General features: G+C 44.5%; 1 protein-coding gene across 1 annotated transcript; it reads left to right on the forward strand.

The window, feature by feature from the left end:
* The first annotated feature begins 5,045 nt into the window (after positions 1–5,045).
* Positions 5,046–10,066, forward strand: LOC100191527 (uncharacterized). Its single transcript, NM_001406549.1, has 5 exons — positions 5,046–5,708; positions 8,367–8,552; positions 8,712–8,866; positions 9,008–9,278; positions 9,444–10,066. Exons 1-5 carry the CDS (start codon positions 5,264–5,266, stop codon positions 9,689–9,691), a joined length of 1,305 nt encoding a protein of 434 aa, NP_001393478.1. The 5' UTR covers positions 5,046–5,263; the 3' UTR covers positions 9,692–10,066.
* The last annotated feature ends 9,730 nt before the right edge of the window (positions 10,067–19,796 follow it).

A 19,796-nucleotide genomic window follows, 5' to 3' on the forward strand; every position in this document is an offset into this window, starting at 1 on the left:
CCGGTGCACCACCGGACAGTCCGGTGCTCCCAGACTGAGCAGAGTCTTGGCTGCTCGAGCCAAGACAATTCCAATTCGATTTTTCCTGTTTCCAGCACTTAGACACAATACATTAGTCTCTAAAACAATGTATTAAGTCTGAGAAACATACCTTTATCCTTGATTTATACTTTATCCACCATTTTATACTTAGGCATTTGTGTTGGACACTAAATCACCAAAACACTTAGAAATGGCCCAAGGGCACATTTCCCTTTCACCAGGGAGATCAACTTTGAACTGCTCAGCTTCGGGTTTTTGGAGAGCCACTCCGCTATAATTCACCGGACTGTGCGGTGTAGCACCGGACTGTCCGGTGTGCCATGCGGAGCAACGGCTACTGCGCCAATGATCGTCTGCAAAAGTGAACAGTGAACGCTACAGTGCGCGGATAGTTCGTGCAGAGTCAAAGCAGGCGCCAGAAGGCGCACTGGACAGTGAACAGTGACTGTCCGGTGGCCCTATCTGTCAGAGCTCCAACGATCGAACCCTAACGGTTGGGTGACGTGGCTGGCGCACCGGACTGTCTGGTGCGCCCATCGACAGACAGCCTCCCCAACAGCCATTTTGGTGGTTGGGGCTATAAATACCCCCAACCACCCCACTTCAAGGAATCCAAGTTTTCAGACTTCACATTCAATACAAGAGCTAGTGCAATCAATACAAGACACAGATTCAATAGAATCAAAACCTCTCCAAGTCCCATTTCCACTCCAAGCAAATAGTGACTAGAGAGAGAGTTTTGCTCGTGTTCTTTGAGCTCTTGTTCTTGGATCGCTTTTCTTCTTCCTCCATTCTTGTTCTCAAGCAACTTGTAATAAACACAAGAGACACCAAGTTGTGGTGGTCCTTCTGGGGGGTCTAAGTGACCCGTTGATTAAGAAGAAAAGCTCACTCGGTCTAGGTGACCGTTTGAGAGAGGGAAAGGGTTGAAAGAGACCCGGTCTTTGTGACCACCTCAACGGGGAGTAGGTTTGCAAGAACCGAACCTCGGTAAAACAAATCACCGTGTCATCCGCTTTATTTGCTTGTGATTTGTTTTCGTCCTCTCTTTTGGACTCGACTTTGTTTCTAACGCTAACCCCGGCTTGTAGTTGTGCTTAAAGTTTATAAATTTCAGATTTGCCTATTCCCCTTTAGGCGACTTTCAAGTGTTTAGTGGCCAAACTGGACATTTGAGAAACGCAATGGCTAGTTTATAGCAGGTGGAGAAGTATTCCTTAGAAAGACACCGAACATATTCGGTGTGGCTACCACTAGTGCACTGACATGTTTGATGCCCTCGTGGCTACCTGCTTTTTGAAAATGGCTAGTTGAACCCTTTCCTTTATAAATAGAGGGGTGGCCAGTTGTTAGTAATAAGAGAATACCTCGAGACTGTGTTGCTCAACTTTTATGCTTATCTTAGGGCCTCCACTCACATACGATTGATAAAGATCACATCAATTTCTAGTGCATTGGATTGAGTGGCACTAGGTGGTCGAGTTGCAAGCCTGTGGTGCTCATTACTCTTGAATGTTGCCACCTTCTAGTTGGCTAAGAGGTTGTGGTTGTATAGAGGCCCACACGAAGTTATGCATGTCTCTAGAGAAGGCTTTGTGAGAGGTACTATGCTCACCCTACGGGAGACACGAAGAAAAACACTAGTAGAGTGAGGTGTGAAGAGCAACAAGTGGTCTAGTCAGATCAAGTACTAGAACTTTTGTGCAAGCACTCCACATGGGAGAGGATGATTCATGGGTCACCACTAGCATTAGGATTGACGATTACCATTGGGCTTGTCACAATAGGGAGTAAGTGGTTGGTAAACCGCCGAACCTCGAGACAAAAATCATCGTGACAATATTTGTCTTTCCATTAGTTTGTAAATCCCTAACACTAGCTTGTATCACTTGTTCATACTTGTGCTCATGTTTAGTGTTGTTCTTGTAACTAGTTTACTTGTGTAGTAAAGAAGTTGCTCTTGTGCTAGTAAGCTTGCATAGCTTAACAACTTTGCTTGACTTGCATAGCTAACTTTTGTTTCGCTCTCCAGTTTAGCTTGTGTAACTTTACTAGTTGAGTAATCCTAATGTACGCTTAGGCTTTGTGAACTTTGCTCACTGTAAGAGCTCTCCATTTATTTGAGTACTAGTTGCATAGTCTTGTGTGACCATGTTAACTAGACCTGTATAAGTGAGATCTACCTAGCTTGACACCTTAGTTGCTAAACTAGAATCGTTTAAAGTGCTTGAGAACATAGATAGAGGGTTATAGTCTTGGATAACCGAGTAGTTTAATTCCATATTTATTTCAGTTACCCGACATATTTAAGATTCACAAAGGACTATTCATCCCCTCTAGCTTGTCATCTTGACCCTGTACTTTGGCTCTAATTATGCTTTTTAGTGCAGTAGTATCGTTGGAGCTTTACAAAACCTCACATTGACATGACCAAACATTTTCTTTGTGGTGAATAAGATCTATTAATATCTTCATGCTCATACTATAAACCACTGGACTGCCGCCAAGTATATTATAAGATATATCAAACATTCAGCTGTTGCTGGCGTCATGTTAAGTAGGTCCAAGCCAATGTTGGATAGGGCCATTTCACATGCTGATTGAGTCAGATGCTCAGATGACAGAAGGTCTACTGGTGGTTCTATGGTCTTCCTAAGACCGTTTCTTATATCATGGTGTGCCAAGAAACAAGTGACTATGTCGAGGCTCGAGATCAAACACATAAATAGAATGTAAGGTTAAAGTCAATGCTACTGTAGAGGTGATGTGGATACAAATAGTGATGCAGGAAATTAGAGTTCATGCGCCTAGAGGAGCAAAGTTGTGGTGTGTGGTAACATAGGGGCTAAGCATTTCTATGCTAATCTAGTCTTTCGTGCACGCATGAAACATATCGAGATTGATTATCATTTAGTTCGAGGAAGAGTTACAACGAAGCTACTGGAAATTAACTTTGTCTCCTCAAACCGCATCATGTTAGAGATGGTTCTATCAAGCCCTTAACAGTCAGACATTGTACGCTAGGAGCCAGTAGCGAAGGGCAAAGAAAAAATATGGTATGGCTGAAAAATGAAATTTGCAAGAATTCAAAATCTAAATCGAACTCAAGTCCTGCTGCTAGAATCGAGGTAACACATCCACCACATTGCGTCTTGTTTTGTGGTTATAGTGGAAGATATAAGAGTTTTTAAAAGTAAGGTATGACTGATGTCACACTAAACCATCATTGTTCTTCCGCCACTGCTGAGAGCAAAGACGTGTGTGCAGCTAGAACACACCGTATCTCCTCTGATTTCTTCCGGTTTCAATATAGTTTGACGCTTGCATTGCCATGCATGGAATAAACAAAACAGCTGCACCGCGCGCGAGCCCCTGTCGATCGATTTTGCATGTAGTGCGTCGCATGCAAGAAATTGATCTTGAGACGAGCAGAGGAGGTTAGGTAGAATAAATATATACTCCTTTCGTTTATTTTTAGTTATCGCTCAGCGACAACTAAAATGAAACGGACGTAGTGCTGTGGATGGATATTTTGCTCGCTCGTCGGACCTGCCGGCAGCTGCGGCGTCGCCGTTGCGGCGGGTCGCGTCCTCCTCCCTCTCGCCGGGCTGGGACGGCCGGTCGTTCCATCTGCGCTGTTGCAGCATCCCAAAGGAAGCTACCGAGACCAACGTGCCACCAAACACGCCACTAGCTAGCTAGCTATAGCTTGGCCAGAATTTCGTCGCGTCGTCGTCCATGTCCATGGCATTGGTGCGTGACAACCACCGAGTTGGTAAAGCGCCTTTTCATCGCAAAGTCTAGCTGACTGTGCTTCATTTTCAAGCACAAAAATAAAACCGTACTGATGGCTATGATGTGATACTGAATTTTAGGGCAACGTCTCGCAAACTTTTTAGGGCATGTTTGGTTTATTTAGTGCAAAGGACTAAAGTTTAGTCCAATGAATCATAGAAAAACCAAAATATCCCTTACAATTCTCCCGCAATTGAAAAAATAAGGACAAAAATGTGATATTAATATGATTTAGTCTCTTTTAATTATTTGTCGAGGAATTAAAGACTAAAACAGTTCAACCCCTGTTTTAGTTCCATCGTTAGACAATTTAGAGAATAAATAGAACCAAAATTAAGGTACTAATATTTAGTCCCTCAAACTAAACGGGGGCGTTGACGACGATCCGTATCTGAGAAAAGTTATATAAATTGGTAGCACGAGGAGATAGGTCGGTGCTACTGCATTTCTTAATTCATCATGTAACACACTTCAAATCAGAAAAGGTAAAAACAGATGTTGCCATGCAGAAAAAATATAATGTATTTGTACGCTAGTACTAATCAAGTATATATATAGCTAATATATAACCGGTAAGGTGGAAATAGAAACCACCAGCATACTAATCTATTATAAAATGTGGACTTAGAGCCTGTTTGGGAGGGCTCTCAAACCGGCTCCAGCTCTTGAAGGATCTCAACAAAAAGCATCGAGGAGCCGGAGCTATTTTTATAGAGAGGAGCATTCTCTCATCTCACGTCGAGAAAAGCCGTTTTGCCAAATAATTTGTTAAAATACACTGATTTTTATAAAAAAGTTGTTTTTAAGAGAAAGTAAAGCCAGAGTCATTTTTAGAGAAGCCGGAGCCATGCTAAACGGGACCTTAATTAGATTCGGAACACGAGGGAGTAGCTTACGTAACTATTGGAGTTCCTCTAACTGTGGCTGCACCGCACCAATGAATGATTATTACCTAGGGGCTGCTTAACAATATACGTCACCTTTTTCTTTCGAGAAAAAGCTAAGCAATGGATTATATTTGCGGCAAATTATATAAAAAAGGCCCTCACCAACTCTCTCACTACTTTGTTCCCCCCACATGTTTGTTTGGTACAAAGCGATGTTTCCATCTGCCCATCCTTTTCTTATGCTCACCAAAGCCTCGCGCCACCCAGCCGCGGACGCGGAGAGACGAAGCTACATATACGCTTGATGTTTTCGCGAGGAGTCAGTGCATCGAAAATTTGGTCGAAATAAACAAGCAGAGCAGAAAACCCCCCACACGCTTTAGTTGGCCGTCCGTCCGTCCGTCTCTGAGGAGCACACAGCAGTCGATTTTAAACTGCAGCTACAGAGGTCAGGTCAGGGGACACAGCCTGAGCGGCTGGCTGGCGGGGGCTAGCGAGCGGCGCCACAGCGCAGCACGCAGAGAGCCAGGGCGGCGGCCATGGCGAGCGCGGCGAGTGGCGGCGGCGGGTCGCTGAAGCGGATGGGCCCGCTCCGGGTACAGTACTACATCGTGATGGGCGCGGTGGCAGCGGCGGTGGTGCTGGCCACGCTGCGCTACATGCCGGGGCCAGCCGTCCCGGCGACCACCGCCCGTACCAGCGGAGGCGGCGTCGTGCGCTCGGCCCCAGCAGCCGCGGCCGTCCCTGTGCCCGTGCCCGCCGTGGAGGTAGAAACGGGGGAGGATGAGCAGGCGCAGAGGAGGAGGAGGAGGAGGAAGAAGAAGGGTGACGGGGTCGTGCTCTTCAACTTCGGCGACTCCAACAGCGACACGGGCGGCGTGGCGGCGGTCATGGGGATCCGCATCGCGCCGCCGGAGGGCAGGGCCTACTTCCACCACCCCACGGGGCGGCTCTCCGACGGACGCGTCATCCTCGACTTCATCTGTGAGTCCATGCCTCTACCTAGCTAGCTAGTAGTTCAAATCCCCCTCCCTCTCGATTCGATTCCATGGTTCCATCCATCCGTGCATCCCCCCTTCCTTCCTTGCTCTTCCTCGATTAATGACGAATTCGCAGCGCTGTTCGGCCGGCTTCCTTCCCGGCGACGCGCGCATAGCACAGCCCCAGGCGCAGAGCCATCCGAGACATCGTTTGCCGTTGCGATTGGCCGCGCCATTAGCGCTGGATTAGCAGGTTGCGCGGCGGGCATCAGTGCGCACGGCGCCGAGGCCCAGGCGGCCAGGACGAGCAAATATCGCCTGTGATTTGTGTGCCCGCGTGTAGGTGTCGCTGAGCTGCGTCTGCTTGCACAGCCCACGTGCTTGAAATCGAAATGCTCAAACACACATATTTTTTCAGAGAAGAATCAAGAATGTCTGGAGTGCAACAAGAATTTGAAGGTGGTGTATAGAATATCGAGAGCAAATGTTGTCGGTAGATTTATTTTATTATTATTACTACTATTATGGAGAAACAATGGCTCTCTTCCTGTGATAGTGTAGCAGTAGTACTGGAACAATCCAGCGTAGCGTGCCTTGTAGTCAGAAAGAATATTTCGTAGAATCATATCAGTCAGCGTGGCGCTCCCGGAACAAACAGCCAAACACCATGGCAGCGGGCAGCGGCAAACGGGTGCGACGCGAGGTCGAGGTGGTTAGCGCGCCCGGCCGGAGCTGGACGCCGCCGACGGGATGGGGTGGTGTCATGCCGCGCCGTAGAATATACTTAATGGATTTGGATCGGCGGAGCCGAGCACACGACGCGCACAGCGCGCCCGCCAGTATCTGCCCCCTGCCCGACGTGCCCGTGTGTCAGGAGCCTGGCACTGGCAAGCATGGGTTGGCATGCCACGTTTTGGATTCTGGTTGCCACTTGCCAATTGACGGAGGCCCGGCCCGTCACCGCGGTGCTGGAGGAGCGTTGGAGCCTCGTGTTCTCTCGCTCGCCAGGCGCAAGTTGCGCGGCCTGCCGCCGTCGTCGTGCATCTTGTTCAGCGCCTCCACGCCCGGGTCCCTGCTGACCTGATTACACAACCCTCCTAACGCTCCGTGTATGAACGTGGATGCCATATACCTAACGCTTGGTGTTTGGTCGTCGTAGTCCAGGTTGGCCGTGTCCGGTATCTCTATCACACTAGAGATGCCGTCGGTCGGGTGCTCAGCCATTAAGTCAGTCAACAACGTTTTCGTGTTGGGCGAGGAGCACGCCGGCGCCAACTCAGCGCTTGTTGGCTAGCTCGTGCGGCTTCTCATCAATCTCTCGTTTCCTTTGTGCGCAAGTGCAATCATTTCTTGGCACCTCCCATTCAATGCAAGTAAGCAGCCTGCCTGCCTGCAAGTATGCATCTCCCACAGAGTACTCCATTATTTGATCCTGTGCAGTTGCAACCACTAACTAGTATTTAGTACCGATTAGGCTCTATTTGGAAATAAAGTGTTTGAAAACTACTACAGTTTTAGAATACTAAAGTTTTGAAATACCAAGACATTCCCACAATTTTTTTTACCACTATATGGAGAACTTTGGTCTCGAGCTAAGTTTTACAGCATAGTCAAAACTGCAGTTTTGAAAACAGAGTTTTTTGAAGAGTCTAGCAAACACTGTATTAAAAAAATACCACAATATCTTAAATACTACAGTATTCTCTAAAACCATTGACGAACCTAGGATTTAAAGTTAGGATGGTCCAATCTTATGCAAATCAAAATAAATAAATGAGTTTGCATTTTAAGTACTACAACATGAGGAAAAAAAATCAAAACCACCTATATACTGTAGCAGATCAAAATCAGAGGGTGCGTTGGGGCCCACCCTTTAGATACGCCACTGCTAAAAACAGAGAAAATACTCTACTTCCAAACAGACCCTTAGTTTTCAGTAATTAGTGCCACTATAGTACAATGGACGTACTTCTGGTGTACTCTACTCTTCAGGGTGTGTTTGTTTCCCTCCTAGATTGGAGAATAAAATATCACTTTGTGACCATAAATAAGTTGAAATAAGCTAGTATTAGGTAGCTTATTTCAGCTTATTTATGATTCTAAAGTGATATTTTATATTTCTACCCTTTTATTATAATCTGACTTATATAATTTAGCAATGAAACAAACCGGGCCTCAGTCACACTCAACGCTGGCACCAACTTACCGCATGGTCATACTCACACAGTACACTCAACGCCCAAGTGCGCCTGCACATGGCCACTTGGTCTTTTGTAATTTTGTTTCTGTTCTGCGAGAAAGCAGTTTCAATGGGGTATGAAAGCACCGAACCTTTGGAATATGATGATGCAGCTCAGTCGGGCACACATGGAATGCATGTTCAAGCGATATTATGGTCATTATTCCTTTATTATCTTATAAGCAAAAACACAAGCCACCATGCGTGTGCTGTCTCCAACGCGCTTTCCAGCATTGCACGGAAGCCGCTGCAGTGCTGCCAAAACATCGCACGCAGAGCTTTCCTGCCTTTCTGAATGACTGAATAATTCCCTCAACATTCCTCTATATGCAATGGAATCTAGCAGTATATGCCAGCTGGCTCGGATTATTATTTGAAAAAAAAGCAAAACTGACAGAAGCTTTTGATGACACTCCGATTCAGGTGAGAGCCTGGGCATGCCGCACCTGAGTCCGTTCATGAAGCCGCTGGGCTCCAACTTCTCCAACGGCGTCAACTTCGCCATTGCAGGGTCCACGGCCATGCCGGGAGTAACCACCTTCTCGCTGGACGTGCAGGTGGATCAGTTCGTCTTCTTCAAGGAGAGATGCCTCGACTCCATCGAGAGAGGTTTGGTTTGTTCAGCGCTTCTGTTTTTTTTATCAAACAATCGTCATCTTTTTTTTTGGCTTCCCTGAACCCTTCACCTTTTACTCAAACTGACGAACGAAAAAAAAACAAATGTTGTCTGGTTTTCTTATCTGACGGGATTTGCCCATCTTCTCCCAGGTGAGAGTGCCCCGATTGTTGAGAAGGCGTTCCCAGATGCTATATACACCATGGACATCGGGCACAACGATATAAACGGTGTTCTCCACTTGCCCTATCATACAATGCTCGAAAATCTCCCCCCAGTAATTGCTGAAATCAAGAAAGCCATCGAGGTAAATGTTATTCACAGATCAGATGTGCATTGCTTCTACAAACCCTAATCTCTGAACTCCGAATAGTATTTCTTTTCAAGACTCTTTTTACACACTATTTATTCCGTAATAACTAATTGTTGTATCCTTGCAAAACTGCAGAGGTTGCACGAGAATGGAGCCAGGAAGTTCTGGATACATGGAACGGGAGCATTAGGGTGCATGCCTCAGAAGCTTTCTATGCCGAGGGATGACGACAGCGACCTCGATGAGCATGGATGCATCGCAAGCATTAATAATGTCTGCAAGAAGTTCAATTCCTTGCTGAGTGAAGCCTTGGACGAGCTGCGTTTGACACTGAAAAGTTCGACTATCGTCTTTGTGGATATGTTCGCTATCAAGTATGATCTTGTTGCCAACCACACGAAATATGGTAAGTTAGTCTGTTGTCTCTGTCCCTTTGCCAGTTCTTTTTTCATGTTGAAAACAAATAATTTTGAAATCAGGAACAATACTGGGATAACACAATTTTAGGTCTCACAGATTCGTATACCATTCTCTTCCATGCATTCTAACATGGTTCCCATTGTTCTTCCAGGGATTGAGAAGCCATTGATGACATGTTGTGGTCATGGAGGCCCCCCTTACAACTATGACCCCAAGGAGAGCTGCATGACTTCGGACAAATACCTGTGCAAGCTTGGCGAAAAGTTCATAAGCTGGGACGGGGTTCACTTCACTGATGCTGCAAATGGCATTGTGGCTTCCAAAGTACTCAGTGGTGAGTACAACATTCCCAGGGTCAAGCTGGCCAGCCTCGTCCCCGTTCCAAAATCTGACGATTAATGGTGATGCAGCACCTTAATTGGCCTTTAGTTTGGCCTATCAAGGATGATGAAGATGAAACTACTAACAAAACTGACACCACCGAAGTTTAATTATTTTGAGGTTCTTACGTTACATCCATTGTAGAAGAAGACTTTCCTTTTGTTTACTTCTCTTTTTGTACAATCGGCGCATATGTATATCCTAGGGTTAATATATGGCGATGCAGGTGTCTGTACCATGTATAATTTTCTTTTTGAATTTTGGGTCTGTTGGTACGATTTAGGCGCTAAACACTAACCATCTGGCCATGCTCTCTACGGAGGCGCAGACGGTCTGCGGCACAGGGCTGAACGGTTCGCGACCCGAACACAGGAGCGGCTCCTACTCTGCGTATATTCGGACGGTCCGCGTGGCGTAGAGCGTCGTCTTGTTTGCAGCAGACCTAGATCTCGTCTCTCGGGAGGGACTCGTCGGGAGGATAGATCCTAGGGTATGTCCTGGCGTCGGTAGGCCACCCAAGGCGCCTCTAGTCGATGTTGAGCCGAAGAGGTGAAGATTCGAGGTAGAGAGACTAAACTAGGACTAAACTAAAGCTACTCCTAATGTATAAGGTAAAAACGAAAAGTAGATTTGATTGGATCGATTATGAAGGGTTCAATCGGTCGTAGCCCTTCATCTATATAAATAGGAAGGTATGAACCCGTTAACAAGTCGGTTCCCGAGTTAATCCCGCAGGTTTAGCTTACAAATCCTGTAATAATTCTAGAACCCTAGCTGATTCTACACTTGCCCGGATGGTCTGTGCCAATACGGCGGACAGTCCGGGCCATGGACCGTCCGACCTTAGAGCCGGACCGTCAGCCATGTCATTTTCTGTGCTCAACATATGCCTCCCTACTTTTTTGGTGGAGGTTGACAAACCAAAAGCATGCCAGCATCCTTCAGGAAATAATAGCTCTCACAAGCTACCTTGTTCCTGAAGTGAGAATTAAGCTCGATGCAAGTCACCGGCTTTTCAATCAAATTAGGTGATCATTGAATTAAGCTCCAATGCATAAAGGTCATTTTGGATTGCATCTTTCTCGACTATGATCATCTGATCAATAGATCAAAAGGTATATAATGGAGGTGCCCCCAGCCTAAATAGACAAAGGGACTATGCAAGTCCCATGGGTTCATCGTTGTACCGTTCCACATTTGAATATGATAATATATCAACGATGAGTAGGTGGGTGAAAAGTATCCTGACATTACTAGATGAATAGATGATGCTTGTTGTGCCACCTTTCGGGCTGTTTTATTTGGCCGTTTTGTTTTAGTGGGTGATTGGGGTTTCTTTGTTGGTCGATCGCGTAGAACGGCCTTCTTGCTAGCATATTTGGAGAGCGATTAATCAAAAGTAGGGTCGGCTTTAACCAGTCGACCATGTGTGTTATGTTTGCTTTGCCCCTATGTTCCCTTTTTTTCTTTGTGTGGAGGCTAACACCCCTAGGTATGGGTGGACTGTCTGGCTGAGTAAGCGGACCGTTTGTTTGAGCACCGGACCGTCCGCGCACAGGTGTCGAACCGTCCACGATGCTCGAGTCAGAAAGTCGTGCTCGACTGCTCAATTGAGCCCACCCCTAGTGCCTTCAGACTTGTTAGTCTTATTGTCTGGAGCCTTTCGAGCAATCCCTCCTTGCGATATGTTCGGTGTGCGAGGATCACCGATGACGATGTCTTTGCCTTTATCAGTCATTTTCGGTTGAACCAAGACTTTTTTGCTTGTGGGTTCTATTGTATTGACGGGAAATGGTTGTGTGTCCACTTCCATCTCCTGAAAAACCAATCGGTCCTCATTTACGGTCGATTGTATCTGTCGACGAAAAACATTAAAATCATTGTGGCATAGAAAAAAGAATTATCCCACATGCAATAAGCATGTCTTTTTTTAATTCATCTAGAGGAGGAACAATATGCGTTAACTTAATGTTGCAATTTTAGTAGCTCATCAAATATTTTATCGCATTTGGCAACGTTAAAACTAAATTTAACTTCTTTCTGATTCTTTTGAATCAGCTGTAAAGAAGAACATGCAGAAGATTTGGCCTTCGTTGGCCAAACAAGCTCAGCAGTAAACTATCACACCCGGATTTAAGGGCAAATCCAAGCATGAATGAAATGAGTGTTAGGATTAAGTCTCACACATATGATGACTCATGGTACATAAATGAATGTCACATCTTTACTATATAATAGGTGTTCTGTACAAAAAAGCTAAATAATTATATCATATGAAGACAATGATCCTCTGCAACCATAGTTGACTAGGAGACGACGGCCTAGACCTCTCATGAACTCATCGTGGCATCCTTCATGCTCCTCATCTTGCGGTACCTGTCCTTAACCTGGAGGTGAGTACAGCAAGAGTGAGCTCAAATACGTTCATCGCTCAACAAGTTGTGAGGAATAATGTGCATGAGCTCACTTACGGTGGGGCTTACGTGAAGTGTAAGGCTTACCAAAGAAGATTGTTAAAGTTGAGCATCGCTTTTAAAGTTGATCAAAATTTTATTAGCAGTTATTAAGTGTAAGTAGATACCATCCCAATAAAATAAGAGATCACAATTAATAATAAATTCCACAATACGATGCAAATAACAGATTAAATTTAATTCCATAAATTAATCATGCGAGAGTTTTGAGTCACTCTTGACCGTGAGCACGGTTGATATACCGGTTTTACACTCTGCAGAGGTTGCGCCCATTACCCACAAGTCGTGTATCCTATATAGACAGGGTTTGCAAAGACCTTAGACACTTCCGAGGTGAATGACTAGGGATCCACTACGAGGCCTTTACAAAGTTCTACTAGCTTCAGAAAACCCGCTATGATTTCATGAGAAGAGCGATATAGGAATCCCTCGTGCGAAAGGCCATCGCAGCATGATCGACCTGAGAACCTCCTTACACCGGCAACTCCTCTATCGCCCTTGTCCCTTTCGGGTAAGGTAGTCCTCCACTAACTTTCCTAATTAGACAGATAAGGGTGTCCCATTCTACCCTTTGGTAGCACTGTTATCTCAAGTTAAACTTCATGTTCCAATTAATACAATAGTCTTATTATGAATAATAATTAAATCACAATAACAATGGAACATGATCATAATTTAGATATAATATTAATCCCAAAACTAGGTAGAGCAATAGCAAGTCTACCCAATAGTTCATTTGTTTATAATGTGTGGGGTAAACAAAACTAGGGTAACTTATTAGGTCCCATTAAGTTAACATGAGCATGTCATAGTGACTAACAGGAACATTATTAGGTAAAGAAGAGTGATCAAGGACACAACTTGCCTTATACTTGCGATCCCAGGTGCTTCACCAAGTTGGTCTTCAGGTTCCTCGAAACCTCGCTTCTACTTGTAGCAATACATACAATCAAGCAAATAATGAGTATGGTAACATTACACCAAAGCATAAGAACAAAACAATGTAAGGATATTCTACGCGTCACTACTAGATCGTAGGTTCGAGAACCATTAAAATCGGAGTTAAAACAAAAAAGTTATGGGTAAAAAATATTTTTAGGCACAATAAATCTAATAGATGTTGCATTTAAACTAAGTATGTATTAAATTAAAATATTTGAGTTGATATTAATAACTTTAATAATTATTTATAATAAGTGTAGGTTACAACTATAAGTTATATTAACTAGATTGCCTATCTAATTAACATTAATTAAACAAATAATTAATTTATTAGCTACTTATTTAAAACATGTGGCGTAATTAAAACAATGTTTTATTGCGTACGCAAAATTAATATGATCCTAACATAATTTGAACAAATTAAAATCAATAATTTGACCCAAAGATATCATATTTTTAATAAATTAGTAGGATTGCATAGAAATAGGTGACATGACGTGATCTGATTGGTTAGATAGGTTTGTTAAAGGTGGAAAATGTTTGCTTATTGAAAGGGAAATGGGCTTAATCATTTCCTATAATCAATTTTGGTATTTGACGTCCATCACAAACCATGTGGACTAACTAGTTTGGCTAGTCATCATCTATCAAGGTGCATAAAGTTCAACATAAACTAAGAAAGAAGTTAAGTTGGGGAATCAATAAAGTTTGGAGCAAAGACTATAAATGGTGCTCCCAGTGGCGCACCGGACACTGTGCGGTGCCCAGGCCGAGCAGCACCCCAACAGGCCGCTCTCGGGTCTTCCTGCAGACGCTTCGCTATAATTCACCGGACTATCCGGTGTGCATCGGACATATCCGGTGAGCCAGCGGAGCAACGGTAACCTGCGCCCAACGGTCGACTGCAAAAGGGAACAATGCTTAGTCAGAAGTCAGAGCAGCAAAGTCAGCCACCGGACTGTCTAGTGCCGCTAGAGGATAGAAGACTTCAATGGTCAAACGCTCCAAACCCTAACGGTGTGCTGACGTGGCACACACCAAACAGTGAACAGTACCATGTCCGGTACACCACGGGACTGTCCGGTGCGCCATCGACAGCAACAACTAGAATAGTGGTTGGGGCTATAAATACCCCCAACCACCTCCATTCAAGTCATCCAAGTTTTCTGAACTTCACATTCAATACAAGAGCAAAAGACTACACTCCGAGACACAATCAATAGATCAAATCATCTCCAAGCCTCCAAATCAACTCAATTGCTTAGTGACTTGAGAGAGGGTGTTTTGTGTTCTTTTGTTGCTCTTGTTGCTTGGATTGCTTTCTCCTTCCCATTCTTATTCTTCTAAGGGCTAGTTTGGAAACTCAAATCCCATTCGGGATTGAAGGGGATTGGAGAGGAAATTAGTTCATTTTCACCTCAATCCCCTCCAATCCCGAAGGGGATTCGAGGTTCCCAAAGTAGCCCTAAGTGCTTTGTAAAGCTAGCAAGAGACACCTAAGTGTGTGGTGATCCTTGCGGGGTCTTAGTGACCCAAGTGATAAAGGAGAAGCCTCAATCGGTTTGAGTGATCGATTGAGAGAGAGAGAAAGGGTTGGAATAGACTCGGCCTTTGTGGCCTCCTCAACGGGCCGGGGATTAGGTTCTTTGGAACCGAACCTCGGTAAAACAAATCACCGTGTTCACTTGCATTGATCTTCCCTTGATTTGTTTCCCCTCTTTCCTCTCTCTAAAGTTTCCTTGCTAATATTGATTTGAGTTTGCTCCCAAAGTTATCCACATCAATTTGAGCAACTCATAGCAAGAGAAACAATCTTCTGCATTCCGATTTAATCCTAACGCTAACCCCGACCTTAGTGCGAGTTTAAGTTTGTAAATTTCAGGTTTCGCCTATTCACCCCCTCTAGGCGACTATCAATTGGTATCAGAGCCAGTGCTTCATTAAGAGTCTAACATGGTCGAAGTGATGTCTGGAGATCATGCCAAGAGGGAGATAGTCACCGGCGATAAGGCCAAAGGCTTAGGAAGGACTCCGTCAAGGGAGTCAGGCAACAAATACAAGGAGGAATCAGCTTCCTCCATCAAGTAATATAGGAAGGGTGACAATAAGAAAAATAAAATGAAGAAGGTGGTCTACTATGAGACCGACTCTTCATCACCTTCCACATCCGGTGCCGTGTCTACAACTTCGAAGCGCCACGAGCGTAAGAAGTATAGTAAGATGTCTCTTCTCTATCCTCGCATTCCTAAACGCGCTCCTTTACTTTCGGTACCCCTAGGCAAACTGAAAGTCACCTAGAGGGGGGGGGGTGAATAGGGCAAAACTGAAATTTACAAAGTTAATCACAACTACAAGCCGGGTTAGCGTTAGAAATATAAGCGAGTCCGAGAGAGAGAGGGTGGAAAACAAATTGTAAGCAAATAAAGAGTGAGACACAAGGATTTGTTTTACCGAGGTTCGGTTCTTGCAAACCTACTCCCCGTTGAGGTGGTCACAAAGACCGGGTCTCTTTCAACCCTATCCCTCTCTCAAACGGTCACTTAGACCGAGTGAGCTTCTCTTCTCAATCACACGGGACACTAAGTCCCCGCAAGGACCACCACACAATTGGTGTCTCTTGCCTTGGTTACAATTGAGTTTGTCACAAGAAAGAATGAGAAAGAAAAGAAGCAATCCAAGCACAAGAGCTCAAATGAACACAAGTCACTCTCTCACTAGTCACTATTGATTGGAATTGAACTAGAGACTTGGGAGAGGATTTGATCTCTTTGGTGTGTCTTGTATTGAATGTTATAGCTCTTGTAATGTGTAGAAGTCTGAAAACTTGGATGCAATTGAATGTGGGGTGGTTGGGGTATTTATAGCCCCAACCACCAAAATGTGGCCGTTGGAAGTCTGCTGTCGCATGGCGCACCGGATAGTCCGGTGCGCCACCGGACATAGTCCGGTGCGTCAGCCACGTCAGCCAGCCATTGGGGTTCGACTATTGAAGCTCTGACTTGTGGGGCCTCTGGGCTGTCCGGTGGTGCACCGGACAAGTCCTGTAGACTGTCCGGTGCGCCTGTTGCGCGTGCTCTGACCTCTGCGCGCGTAGGCGTGCATTTAATGCGTTGCAGTCGACCGTTGCGCGCGAAGTAGCCGTTGCTCCGCTGGCACACCGGACAGTCCGGTGTGCCACCGGATGGTCCGGTGAATTATAGCGGAGTGGCCTCCATTTTCCCGAAGGTAGCAAGTTCAGCTTCGAGTTCCCTGGTGCACCGGACACTGTCCGGTGGCACACCGGACAGTCCGGTGCGCCAGACCAGGGTGCCTTTGGGTTGTCTTTGGCTCTCTTTGTTTGAACCCTTTCTTGGTCTTTTTATTGGTCTATTGTGAACCTTTGGCACCTGTAAAACTTATAATCTAGAGCAAACTAGTTAGTCCAATTATTTGTGTTGGGCAATTCAACCACCAAAATCAATTTGAAAAAGGTGTAAGCCTATTTCCCTTTCAATCTCCCCCTTTTTGGTGATTGATGCCAACACAAACCAAAGCAAATATGGAAGTGCAGAATTGAACTAGTTTGCATAATGAAAGTGCAAAGGTTGCTTGGAATGAAACCAATAAATATTACTTACTAAATGCGCATGGATGGCTTTTCTTCTTATTAACATTTTGGACCACGCTTGCACCACACGTTTTGTTTTTGCAAAATGTTTTGGAAATTCTTTTCAAAGTTCTTTTGCAAATAGTCAAAGGTAAATGAATAAGATTTTGAGAAGCATTTTCAAGTTTTGAAATTTTCTCCCCCTGGTTCAAATGCTTTTCCTTTGACTTAAACAAAACTCCCCCTTAATGAAATCCTCCTCTTAGTGTTCAAGAGGGTTTTAGATATTAATTTTGAAGAGGGTATACTAATTTGAAATAATATCAAAATAAGATACCATTTGAAAAACTTCTTTTAATACCAATTAGAAGACTATAATTTTTGAAATTGGTGGTGGTGCGGTCCTTTTGCTTTGGGCTAATACTCTCTCCCCCTTTGGCATGAATCGCCAAAAACGGATGCTTGAGTGAAATATAAGCCCTTTTAACTACTTTCTCCCCCTTTGGATAAAAGTATAGAAGTGAAGATTATACCAAAGTTGGAGAGTGTGTGGAGCGACGGCGAAGGATGAATGATTCGATGGAGCGGAGTGGAAGCCTTGTCTTCGCCGAAGACTCCTTTTCCCTTTCAATCTATGACTTAGCATGAAATGGACTTGAAAGAACACATTAGTCATAGCACATGAAAGAGATGATCAAAGGTATATATATGAGCTATGTGTGCAAAATATCAATAAATGTTTCTAGAATCAAGAATATTTAGCTCATGCCTAAATTTGGTAAAAGTTTGTTCATCTAATGGCTTGGTAAAGATATCGGCTAATTGTTCTTTGGTGCTAACATATGCAATCTTGATATCCCCCTTTTGTTGGTGATCCCTTAGAAAATGATACCGAATGGCTATGTGTTTAGTGCGGCTATGCTCAATGGGATTATCCGCCATGCGGATTGCACTCTCATTATCACATAGAAGAGGAACTTTGGTTAATTTGTAACCATAGTCACTAAGGGTTTGCCTCATCCAAAGCAATTGCGCGCAACAATGGCCTGCAGCAATGTACTCGGCTTTAGCGGTTGAAAGAGCTACATAATTTTGCTTCTTTGAAGCCCAAGACACCAGAGACCTTCCCAAGAACTGGCAAGTCCCCGATGTGCTCTTTCTATTAATTTTGCACCCTGCCCAATCGGCATCGGAATAACCAATTAAATCAAATGTGGATCCCCTGGGTACTAAAGGCCAAACTTAGGGTATAAACTAGATATCTCAAGATTCGTTTTACGGCCCTAAGGTGAGCTTCCTTAGGATCGGCTTGGAATCTTGCACACATGCATACGAAAAGCATAATATCCGGTCGTGAAGCACATAAATAGAGTAAGGAACCTATCATCGACCGGTATACCTTTTGATCTATGGATTTACCTCCTGTGTCGAGGTCAAGATGCCCATTAGTTACCATGGGTGTCTTGATGGGCTTGGCGTCCTTCATCTCAAACTTGTTTAGAATGTCTTGAATGTACTTTGTTTGTCTAATGAAGGTGCCCTCTTGGAGTTGCTTGACTTGAAATCCTAGAAAATACTTCAACTCCCCCATCATTGACATCTCGAATTTTTGTGTCATGATCCTACTAAATTCCTCACATGTAGATTCGTTAGTAGACCCAAATATAATATCATCAACATAAATTTGGCATACAAACAAATCATTTGCAAGAGTTTTAGTAAATAAAGTAGGATCAGCCTTTTCGACTTTGAAGCCATTAGCAATAAGAAAATCTCTTAGGCATTCATACCATGCTCTTGGGGCTTGCTTGAGCCCATAAAGCGCCTTAGAGAGTCTATAAACATGGTTAGGGTACTCACTGCCTTCAAAGCCGGGAGGTTGCTCAACATGGACCTGTTCCTTGATTGGTCCATTGAGGAAGGCACTTTTCACGTCCATTTGGTAAAGCTTGAAGCCATGGTAAGTAGCATAGGCAAGTAATATACGAATTGACTCAAGCCTAGCTACGGGTGCATAGGTTTCACCGAAATCCAAACCTTCGACTTGTGAATATCCCTTGGCCACAAGTCGGGCTTTGTTCCTTGTCACCACACCATGCTCGTCTTGTTTGTTGCGGAAGACCCACTTGGTTCCTACAACATTTTGGTTAGGACGTGGAACTAAATGCCATACCTCATTTCTCGTGAAGTTATTGAGCTCCTCTTGCATCGCCATCACCCAATCCGAATCTTGAAGTGCTTCCTCTACCCTATGTGGCTCAATAGAGGAAACAAAAGAGTAATGCTCACAAAAATGTGCAACACGAGATCTAGTGGTTACCCCCTTGTGAATGTCGCCGAGGATGGTGTTCACGGGGTGATCTCGTTGGATTGCTTGGTGGACTCTTGGGTGTGGCGGCCTTGCAACTTGCTCATCCTCCTTGTCTTGATCAATTGCATCTCCCCCTTGATCATTGTCGTCGTCTTGAGGTGGCTCATCTTCTTGATCATCTTCTTCATCATCTTGAGCCTCATCCTCATCTTGGGTTGGTGGAGATGCTTGCATGGAGGAGGACGGTTGATCTTGTGCTTGAATGGGCTCTTCGGATTCCATAGGACACACATCCCCAATGGACATATTCCTTAGCGCTACGCACGGAGCCTCTTCATCATCTAATTCATCAAGATCAACTTGCTCCACTTGGGAGCCGTTAGTCTCATCAAACACAATGTCACAAGAAACTTCAACTTGTCCAGTGGACTTATTGAAGACTCTATATGCCCTTGTGTTTGAATCATAACCTAGTAAAAGGCCTTCTACAGCCTTAGGAGCAAATTTGGACTTTCTACCTCTTTTAACAAGAATAAAACATTTGCTACCAAAGACTCTAAAATATGAAACATTGGGCCTTTTACCGGTGAGGAGTTCGTAAGATATCTTCTTGAGGATTCGGTGTAGATACAACCGTTGATGGCGTAGCACGCGGTGTTGACCGCCTCGGCCCAAAACCGATCCGCAGTCTTGTACTCATCAAGCATGGTTCTTGTCATGTCCAATAGAGTTCTATTTTCCCTCTCCACTACACCATTTTGTTGTGGCGTGTAGGGAGAAGAGAACTCATGCTTGATGCCCTCCTCCTTA

The sequence above is a fragment of the Zea mays genome, chromosome 6 (assembly GCF_902167145.1).
Source record: "Zea mays cultivar B73 chromosome 6, Zm-B73-REFERENCE-NAM-5.0, whole genome shotgun sequence".
NCBI classification, from domain to species: domain Eukaryota; kingdom Viridiplantae; phylum Streptophyta; class Magnoliopsida; order Poales; family Poaceae; genus Zea; species Zea mays.

What these genes read in the sequence shown, in the direction of transcription:
- LOC100191527 (NM_001406549.1), top strand. Translation starts at nt 5,264, where the DNA reads ATGGCGAGCGCGGCGAGTGGCGGCGGCGGGTCGCTGAAGCGGATGGGC. An exon ending in CCTCGACTCCATCGAGAGAG is followed by an intron (nt 8,553 to 8,711) that starts GTTTGGTTTGTT and finishes ATCTTCTCCCAG; the next exon opens with GTGAGAGTGCCCCGATTGTT. An exon ending in TGCCAACCACACGAAATATG is followed by an intron (nt 9,279 to 9,443) that starts GTAAGTTAGTCT and finishes TTGTTCTTCCAG; the next exon opens with GGATTGAGAAGCCATTGATG.